Source organism: Pteropus alecto, unplaced genomic scaffold, assembly GCF_000325575.1.
Source record: "Pteropus alecto unplaced genomic scaffold, ASM32557v1 scaffold102, whole genome shotgun sequence".
NCBI classification, from domain to species: domain Eukaryota; kingdom Metazoa; phylum Chordata; class Mammalia; order Chiroptera; family Pteropodidae; genus Pteropus; species Pteropus alecto.
In genome coordinates, this window is record NW_006432224.1 from 1,944,470 (window position 1) to 1,954,920 (window position 10,451).

A 10,451-nucleotide genomic window follows, 5' to 3' on the forward strand; every position below is an offset into this window, starting at 1 on the left:
CACCCATCCACCCACCCCATCCGTCCATCCACCCGTCCATCATCCATCTGATCTGTCATCCGTCCGTCCATCCACCCGTCCATCCGTCCGTCCGTCCGTCCGTCCATCCATCCAGTGGAATTATCTACTGCTCTCTAACAGCTGGGAAGGTCCCCAAGTGCTGACCTGCAAACGTCACCAAGTACATGGCTGTGCTGCACAAGCACAGAAGCCTGGGATACTGGGATGTAGAATGGGCTCCCACGTGTGTCAAAATAATACACACAAATAGGCACAGAAGAACGTCCGGCTACCAAAACCTTTCCGGAAGGGGGTGCCAGGAGCCTGAATAGAAAAGGGATTCACTTCACACAGCCATGCAGAATGCATGAGTTACTTTTCAATTATGCAGATGAAAAAGATGCGCAGATGCAGAAACATACTGAGAATAAACAAAAGCCGTATCAAAGAATTTCTAAAAACAGTCTGCATAAACCACAGTGCGCACGATGCTGCTGAGTGAGACAAAGTGATCGTTAATGTGTCTGTCCTTCCCCCAGGCGATCTACAATTTTAATGTGATTCCGATTCACATCTCGAATAGATTACTTTTAAGTCTGGACAAAAAAAAAATTTTTCAGAATGCATCTGCAAGACCAGACTTTTAAGCACAGGCGAGAACGTATATGTATCTTTTAAGAGGTTGATTCGAGTCTGGCGGGGGTGGGGGAAGGCCTTGCCCTACCAGTTATTAAAATAGCCCCTAGAGTTACGGTGATTTAAGCGTCGGCCTTCTGGGATGTGAATAAATTGACAAGGGACTGGGACAGAATGAAAAGTCCCAAAACAGACAAAGAGACGTAGGTATCGGTGAGCGTGTGTGCGCGTGTGCACACACACATGATGCTGCTAGGTACCAGCTGTTTCCTGAGTACCCAGCATGCCTCCTGCCTCCCCATCGCCTCCGACCTTCCATCGGCTCCTGACTTTGTCTGGGGAATTACCTCTCGGTTCCCAGTGGTGGGACAGTTAAGCAGATTCTTCCTTGCCCCGGCCGATCAAAATGCTTCCTCCCTGGATTCTGACTACAGTAAACGGACAAGGAGATTAAGAACCGCTGAAATTGTTCAGTCCCACAAACCTGGGGTCCCCCTCCTCCCCCAGTTCCTGCTGTGAGGAGCCGGGCCGCAGAGCAGGGGGTGAGCGGCGGGTGAGTAGACAAAGCTTCGTCTGCATGTGCAGCTGCTCCCCAGCGCTGGCATCACCGCCTCAGCTCCGCCCCCGGGCCGCAGAGCAGGGGGTGAGCGACGGGTGAGTAGACAAAGCTTCGTCGGCATGTGCAGCTTCTCCCCAGCGCTGGCATCACCGCCTCAGCCCCGCCTCAGGTCATCAGGCATTAGATTCTCATGGGAGCACCGGTCCCTGGTGCCACAAAGGTTGGGGACCGCTGCCACAATCTGTACGCTGGTGAGTTCAGGGTTCCCACCGCGGGACACCTCCCCGGGTCGGGCCTCGTACCCGGAGAAGCTTCTCTGGAACCAGTCAGTTTCCAAGCTAAGTCTCCAGGCCCTGGATATTCTGCAGACCCCGACACCCTTCCACTAAATGCCGTGACACTCAGTGACTCAGGTGGCGCTTCGAATCCACAGGGGAATACGGGGTTACTCAGGAAACAGTTTTAGCTACCCGCTGGGGAAAAAAAAGTTAAAGCCATCCAATAAATTCCAGAATATGACAGAGTGAATAATAAAAAAAAAAAAAAATAGAGTGAATGACAAAAATGTATCCATAGCCAGAGAAAATCCTCGGGGTCACGTGATTCGGGGAAGGAGAGGGTCTTTTTATTGGGTCCGAAGTCGGACCACAAAGGAAAACACTCATAGATTTGAATCCACAAACATTAAGTTTTTTCCTATGTCGAAAAATAAAATTAAAGGGCGAATAACAATCTAGGAAATACATTTGACCAGCAGAAGTCGCAGGACTCAAAACTATAATATATAAAGCGTCCTTACAAATCAATAAGGCGGTTAAATCTAAAAATGGGTAAAGCTTCCGGTCCATTCACGGAAGAAGAAGAAAGAGAAACAGAGGTTCTATATGTATAAATATATTATACAGAAATATGAAATCGCATCTGTGTTTACTTGTATTTATATTTACACACAAATGGCTTCTTCCCTACCCTTTCGTAACCGCACATAACAGAGGGGAACGGGGTCTGGGATGAAGGCCGAGGGGACCCGGGCCGTCAGGACGGGCGCCCGGCTTTCTTTTGGGTCTGGACCTGTCGCTTCTCGTCACCCCAGTCTCTCAGTCTCCCACACACGGGGCCTCGCATCGGAAATCGGAGGTCGGAGGGACACGGCCAGTCCCCCCGATTTTCCATTCACGGCGACGTGCGTTTGGAATCGAGAAGCTGGCCGAGTTCTGCACATGAGCTGGCAAGGCGCCCTTTGCGATGGAGGTGGCTCCAGGTTGCGTGCATTCTCGTCGCCATGGGAACGCTGCCCGGCAGGGAGGATCCTGTGAGCATCTTGGGAGGAAGTCTGCTCAGCAGGGTCTGGCCACACCGAACGGGAGGAAGGTCTCTCCCGGTCGGTTTTTGGGACTCGGGAGGTGTCTCGGCACCGAAACGGTGCCAACTTCCACGAGACCCGTGGGCCTTGGTAGATGAGGAACGTCCAGGGCAGCAGATGTCCCTTTGGACCCGAATAGCACGGCCATGAGAAATACAGCTGTGGCTCTGCCACCGAGCAGCTCTGGCTAAATTCCGCACAGCCCCCGACCTCTCAGGTGGCTGTGAAGCGGGTTCTAAAAGGTGGCTCTGCCCCGTCTCCAAGATCAAGGGACGAAAGCCAGCGTCCCCACACCCACAGCCAGGGACCCATCCGGAGTCCAACTGAACGCGACCCGATGCTTGGACTTCTGCTCCGGCCACGTGCGCGTACGACCGCACCAGGGCCTAAGTCACACTGTGGAGCAATGGTCCCACCCGGCGAGGCATCGACTGATCCCCCGCGAGGTCCCAGCACCCCGGCTCCCACTGGCCTAGATCTAAAGCCTAATCCTCTTTTCAAGTTGCAAAAGCGGAACGAAATGGTTTCGATGCATTCGCCAGCAACCTTATGGGTATCTTGGCACTGGACGTCGACTTTACAAAATCGATTTTTAAAAATTCCGTGCAGAGAAAAATCAATACGACGAACGCTGAAGTATAATCGTTACTAAAGACATTCACGGTAAGACAACTCTACACTGTGACCCTTAGACAGAGACTGTCAGTCCCTGGTTCACAAGCAGCACAGGGGGTTCATTTTTAGAATTCTTAGAAATGAACCAACTCTAATTCCCTCAGCAAGTATAAACCATGAGAATACATCCAAGGATACCATAAAATTAGTTTTTAAATTACTTTCATGCAGAATCGAAGCCTATGACCTTTACCTAAAGCTTTGCGTTGTCATCACTCACCAGCTGGCAGCCTTCCAGAGAGTTCACTAGCTGAGCATTCTGACAGGAAAGGATGGAACCAGCCAAGGTCAGCATCACACACACCGCAGAGAGCAGCATGAAGAAGGTTATCTGCGAACGACCCAAACAACGGACGTGATTACTCGGAGAAGCTCGAAGGGAAAATGGTTTGGCTGCAAAAAACGCTTTCAGTTGATCAAATGATTACACGAGTGACATTTATGTCTTTTAAGGGGAATTGTTATTTCTTGAAATATCGAATTCATATTTCCTCGAATCAAAGAGAAAAGGCGAAGTCTCTGAAGAGCCACCCCCAGCGCCCGCGAATTTATTTGAAATACATTATAAAATATTTTAGAAGCTAAACTTGAAAATGCTGTACATCATACAGTCTCAAAATAGTTTTACGTAGCCTGAAAAACAAGTTATAAATTACTAAAGAAAATCGAGTGAAGGAAGTTTATTTGTTAGAATGCCTTTAAATTTTTTTTTTTTTTATGGAAAAATTTCATACCTGTGCAAAACTAGAGAAGATCGCGTACGAGGCCCCACGTACTCACCACCCACCGTCAGCAACTAATCAGCCAACTGTCCAGATTATTTTTGCAGCAAACATCAGACATCATACGACTTCATCTTGAAAGTTTGTGTATATTTCTCTAAAATAAGACTTTCGAAAGCATAACCAAATGCTGCCATCGCCTTTATAATAATGAATTAACAGCAAATATTCAGAATTCACATTTCCTTAATTGCCTCACGTTATTTCGTACTTTGAACCAGGTTACACGGGATACACAGCAGTTCCAAAAACTGCAACTCGTTCCGAATCTTAAGTTTTTAATTTACGGGTTTTTCCCTCCATTCTTTTCTTTCTTGAAATTTGTTGAAAACACCAGTTCAGAGGTCACATAGTTTCCTACAGACTAAACTTTGCTGATCGTCAATTCCTATCACTTAATGTATCTCCATCCTCTGCATTTCTTGTAATTTGGGAATTTCTTGTAATTCAGATCCGCTGGTTTAATCAAATTCAGTCACATAGAAGGTAAATAACGTCTCTCCTTCTATAACGTTAGCAGCCGTTTCTGATGATTGCTTAGTCCCATCGATTCATTAGGATTTCCAAAAGAGGGCTAGTTTAACTCGATTTCTTCGTTTTTTACTCCCAGGTGTCAGTATTTAGAAGGAGACCTTCCCCATCGACTGTTTCGTGACCCTAGGGGACAGTTAGCTAAAGGAAAATCAGGATATATGTTAGATTCTTTGTTTATTTTCCAGATTTCAAAATAATCAGATATGGTGCTGGATTTACAAAATAAACTCAGGCTCTCGTGAAACAAACTTTTTTTGGGGATCAAAAATTATCTTTAAGATGCACATGAGAGTGGGGAGTGTCGTAAAAACTTATTAAAGACTTTGAAACGGAAATAAAAGATTTACTGGAGGACCTGTCTGACGAACCCTGGAGTGTTTGTGCCTTCGTCGTCTTTAAGCCATGTTTTAAATATCAATTATATTTTTTATGGAGACATTGGTTAATGAAATCCAGTAAGTTTCGGCTGTCCACTTTAACAGTAAGGCATGTACACATTTACACTGTGTCCGCCTCCCGTAGGTAGATTTCCTTCTGCCACCCCGTATTTGACCCTTTTACCCCAGGTACCTCCCTCCCCACCCCCACCCAGGCTTCCTGAGGACACGGCTGACTCCCGTCTGGGGTGGGCAACGTGTGACGACCTTGGAATGTCTTGCCACGCCAGGAAGGAAGGGAGCTTTGCCAGAGTCGCATCGACTCGCATCGAGTCTCTCTGGCTCGGGACTCCAGCGATCGAAACATCTCGAATGTTTAAGATTATGGTTCGTGGCGCCTGAAACACACACACACACACACACCTGAAACAAGCACGACCTCACTCGTTACCTTCGGAGGAAGGATGCTAGGGAGATCTCGCTCGTATTTTTTTAAATAAACATTTTAAAATAAAATAAAATTAAAAAAACTCTGGGCAAAAATAGCTCTAGGAAAAAGCAAAACAAATACTCAAAACGCCAAAGTGGATATAAGCGAATATGTAACGGATTTTAAGGGAAAGAATGCTAAGAACTTCATTTTAATCCATCAGAAAATAGATGAAAACACTTTCTAGAAAATACAAGTGACCAAAACTGAGTTGAAGAGAGAAAACGCGGACATACAGTTAAGGAAATAAAATCAGTAGTTAAAAAACGGCCCACCAAAAACACCCCTGGCCCAGAGCCTGCCAAGGGCGGGTTATTTCTAAACCTTCGAAAGCGCTTCATTCTTATTTAATAGGGCAAAAGATAAACTCCCCAACTCATGTATGAAATTAGAATGTTTGCTAGTTTCCGAGCAATTCAGTGCTAAAGCCGTGAATCTAACACAGCGAGGTGTGTGTGTGTGTGTGTGTGTGTGTGTGTGTGTGTGAGAGTGTGTGTGGGGAGGGTGTGTGCCCAATGGGGCAGCTGCCCCGTGGGGAGCAAACATGTGGGAGGGGGCGGCTGCTTATTACAGGGGGGCTGAGAAAATAAATATTATTAGGATAACGGGGGCTGGATCTCTTACTGTTGCAGAAGATGGTACGAATATAGAAAGGCGTTAGAATGCTATGCACGTGATCTCACGGTTTCAGTAGATGATAGACAGACAGACGATGGACGATAAGCAGACAGACATTCCCCAACCGTGTCACGCAGCAGGTAGAAGGTGCGAACAAACCGAACGACCTTGTTTCTGAATCCCAACCTCCGCCCAAGGGAAGCAGGACCCCGGAGAGATGGCTGAGCGCCAGTCTGGGGCAGGGAGAGCTCAAGCTGAGGCCGAATGATCTTTTTGTGCCAGAAAGTAAGGGGGAGCCCAGAGAATGACAGGGGAATGTCGAAGACACAAAAGCCAGCTGGCTAAGGGGCCAATCTGGGTATCGCAATGAATGGTAGTAAAAGGTTATAATCCATGACACTACACAGATAAAAATAAACACATACATTGAGAATTGGTGAAGAATACAGTATTTATAAAGCCTCGGTGTGTCTCCACACAGCTTACTTGTTTATTACAAAAGGAAAAACGGAAAACTTCACAGTGGAGAGGAGGTAGAAAACCACCTTAATCGAAGTGACCAAAGTGACGAAATAACAGGGCGAACTGGAACTCCATGCCACCCACGGGATCCAGAAAGACAACACGTCCTTTCTGTGACATCCTGCCAGACGCATAACTCCAGCCTCAGCGGACAAGCCGCGGCTGACGGATGGCCCACGAGCCCGCGTGCCCCGCACGGCCGCTCGCGACGTCACGGACGGGGCAGGGGACCGTCTGCGGCCCGAAGGCGCTAAAGATGCGCGGGACCCAGACGCACTCAAACGGTCCAGGCGGGAAAATCCGGGCACTGTGCCGGAGAGGCGGGGGTGGAGGGGTCAGGAGGGAAATTCAATGACCCAGCTCAAGACACTTACGGGGGTAGAACTAACAGCGAAATAAATGCACTTCACGGGGAGCTTTAAAATTAGTCCCTTTCAAATCGGGAGCGAGGAGTCAGAAGCGTCCTTGAGGCTGTCACGGCATCTTTTCCACGGGCTGCATTTCCAGCCAATGCAGAGAAAGACTCGAATGAACAGCGCAGGGGACTAGAAATGAAACACACGCCAAGATGTCACAGGGCTAGAGCTCAGGACGCCAGACGAACGGCCGATAACGCGGTGAACCGCTAGCCGGAATTTTATGTATGAGATACTGCTACGTAATAAGGGTTAGATTAAAAAATGTAAAAGGATAACCTATAAAAAAATCAGCGCTGGGAAAAATACAAAAGTTATATCCATACCTCGCATCGTACACAAAAACAGATTAAAAAAACATGAGTCCGAAAGTCAAAGTTTTGAACACTTAGAATACTAGAAAACATCTTTATGACATCACAATTGCGGAGAATTGTTTAAAGCACTTACAGAAAACACAGCTCTGAAAACACTGATGATTTGGACCCATTAAAATCAAATCATCTGAATGGCAAAAAATAGTGAAAATGTGGGAAGGTATCTGCACTGGATACAGCAGACGATGGATGAATACGTGGCACGTATAAAGAAATCTTACAAATCAATAAAAATCAAAAGGGTCTAACAGATATAAAACCTAATGGACCAAAAAAAGAGCGAAAGATAAGATGCTTAATGTCACCGGCAAGCAAGAGGTGCAAGTTATACTACAATAAAACGTCACAGCCACAGAATGGCTGGAAAGGCCAAATTTTCACCAACGGGAGGGCGGGTCGGTGGGAAAGGACTCTGAGATGCTGGCGGCCATGGCTGCTGGTCCTGGCTGGAGAAACTCCGACAGGTGCCCTGGGAAGCGCTGCGGCCTGCCTGCAGGGCAAAACCTTTCAAAGAACCTGTCTGACCACTAGGCAATGGATACACATACTTATTTTTCCCATAAAAAGGCAATTAAAATGAATGAGGTCTACGTGGCTCAATCTCAAAAATGATGGCGGAACAGCAAGTTACAAACCTCTTATCAAAGCCGTAAAAGCTCACAAAATACCACGATGTTGTCCACGTATATGAACGTGTGCAGGAGAATTAAATCACACGATAGCAGGATATCCACCAACTTTTGACACCCCTGGGGAACAGTGAGAAGACACAAGGGCTTGATCTAGTCTGTAATGTCTTTGATTTTAAAATCTGAAACGAAATGGTAATCGGTGGACAGTGAATCGTTAGCATCTCCGTGAGGAGAATGTGGGAGGGCGTCTGCCTCCGATAGTGAGTGTGTGGGTGCAGAGTCGTGATCATCTTCACCGTGAGGATGAGGATGTCAGTATCGGAGCACAGCAGAGGGGAGGCAGCCAGTAGGGCAAGGGGACCAGCGAGCAGGATGCTTAGCAGGAACGATTTTAAACACTAACATAAAACGCACGTGGACCGGCTACGCTCCATTGATGAAATAAATGTGAATTCCACCGGAACAGAAGTAAAACCCAGTACCTGTCACGTCCCTCCATGCCACCTCGCAGCCACCGGGGTCCTCCAGATGACATTTCTAGACGACAGTGTTGATCAAGCCTTTTTGTGAGCCGAAGTACTTACCTCATTTCATGGTTAACTTGCTGTACCTCCCCCTAAAACTTAGTCACCCACTAAGTAATTGTTTGTTGAACCTCTACAGGACCCGCAGCTTGCCAGAGGCGTGGACGAGCGCTGAGCCCGGGGTCTCCGCTGCAGGCCCATTTAGAACATGACCAATTATGATGCGGTAGTTATCACCCCCATTTCATAGAGAAGATTCAGAGAGCTTAAAGGCTACCCCCCGAAACCACCATGGGGACATGACATGAGCCATGATTCAGTTTGTCAACCTCAAAAACCACACCACACAAGAATCAGAGTAGGAAAATACTGTCAAATTTTAGGGAACAAATAACAAACCCTCCAGGCCGGGCAGAGGGCGGAGCACCTCACACACACTTCGGCATCTGACCATCGCGTCGGCACACGTCACACAGGTGTCACCGGCCCAGTCTACAGGTGAGACGTCTGGAAGCAAGTCAAGCAACCTGTCGAAATTTATAGTTAGCTGGAGCAAGGATCTGAACCCAGGGAGTGTGAATCCCAAGTAGGCACAGTTAACCAGTAAGCTTTATCACTTTTGTGACCCGCAGTAACAAATATATTGTACATCACGATCCGATCTGCATGCGCGTAGAAAAGTAAGGCAAGTTCTACAAAACATTTATCAATAAATAGCAAAAACTCTTTTGTTAAGATGCTGCTTTTGAGTCATGAAATGAATCTCTCACGGCTGACGATTTAAAACATGCGCAATGCATTACCGTTTCAAAGATACAGTATTTATTTTAACGGTAGCAAAAAGGAAAACCAAGTGGGCAAAAAGAGTTAGCCAGAGCTGAGCGAATATTAGTAATGTAAAAAAAAAAAACAAAAAACCCCAAACATATGTACATGGCTCAGAACGATGCGCAACGCTTATACACACAGAGAATACATAACTGTGAAACGGGTGTGTTAAGGCAAGAAAGGAATCGGGCGCTTGCGTTTCTTTGACTTTGTAAGGGCTGCCCCTCCCCCGCGAACGGGGGAAGGACGTCAAGGTGCCAGATGACAGCCACTCCGCTCTTTCCTTGGCAACAAAGCAATTTACCGACGTGTTTGCTTAGATATCTGTTCCAGATCGGGACACAGAGCTTCCCGATGCGCTTTATAAATCTAGCCAAACTCTCCCACCAAAAACAATACAGACAGTAACGCGAACGGAAACAAACCCTCCCCTACTGTTTGCGTGAACGGGACACGGGGACCGAACGCCTTGTCGCAGGGGAAGGCCGCGCGTGCAAGCGCCCCCTTGAGCGGCGCCCCCCGCGCGCGGCGCGTCTCCACCTGGCCTCCTCGTCCGCCAGGGCCTCGCAGTACTGCGCCGGCCAGTCCTTGGGGTCTTGGTTGTGCACTTTGGCCACGAACTTGAGAACCTTCATCTTGCTGGTCTCCAGGCTGGTCCGCGGGCCCCACTGGAACTCGTAGTCCACCGGGTCGGTGTGCGGGATGCGCCGGTAGTCCAGGTACCGCTGGCGCACGAAGTCTTCGGTGATGAGTTTCTTCGGGTCCCCGAAAATCAGGTGCTTCTTCGTGGGGTGCACGCCCAGGCGACGCAGGAAGTCCCAGACCTCGGTCTCCTTCACGGCGTTGCCCTTCATGAAGATGAGCCCCAGCAGCGTCATGAGCAGGCCGGTGGTGGGCGTGCCCTGGTCGCCGCGCACCTCGGCGTCCTCCTCCACCGGCTCCAGCGTGTTGACCAGGATGTACGTGTGGCTCTTGGGCTCCAGCTCGGCCAGCCGGTACCCGAACACGTACTCGAGGCGCTCGGCCGCCAGGCGCAGCAGCTCGGCGAAGACGTCGCGGTAGTCCCCGACGACGTGCTTCAGCATGTCGCTGCGCTTGATGGGGATCTTCTTCTGGTC

At 48.3% G+C, this 10,451-nt stretch overlaps 2 protein-coding genes across 2 annotated transcripts in view; both read right to left on the reverse strand.

The window, feature by feature from the left end:
* The window catches only part of FAM189A1 (family with sequence similarity 189 member A1), a gene marked incomplete at its 5' end in the record, with an annotated part of 33,850 nt that extends 30,196 nt beyond the window's left edge, over positions 1 to 3,654 (reverse strand). The window contains one exon of the mRNA XM_015585703.1: positions 3,454 to 3,654. Within this exon, the coding sequence (XP_015441189.1) occupies positions 3,454 to 3,654 (201 nt within the window). The remainder of the gene's footprint in view (positions 1 to 3,453) is intronic.
* Positions 3,655 to 3,751: 97 nt separating this feature from the next.
* Positions 3,752 to 10,451, reverse strand: part of NSMCE3 (NSE3 homolog, SMC5-SMC6 complex component) — a 14,736-nt gene continuing 8,036 nt past the window's right edge. Inside the window, exons 4-5 of the mRNA XM_015585704.2 lie at positions 5,194 to 10,445; positions 3,752 to 4,687 (exon numbers count right to left, since the gene is read on the reverse strand). Coding sequence (XP_015441190.1) covers positions 9,765 to 10,445 — 681 coding nt within the window. The 3' untranslated portion in view covers positions 3,752 to 4,687; positions 5,194 to 9,764. The remainder of the gene's footprint in view (positions 4,688 to 5,193; positions 10,446 to 10,451) is intronic.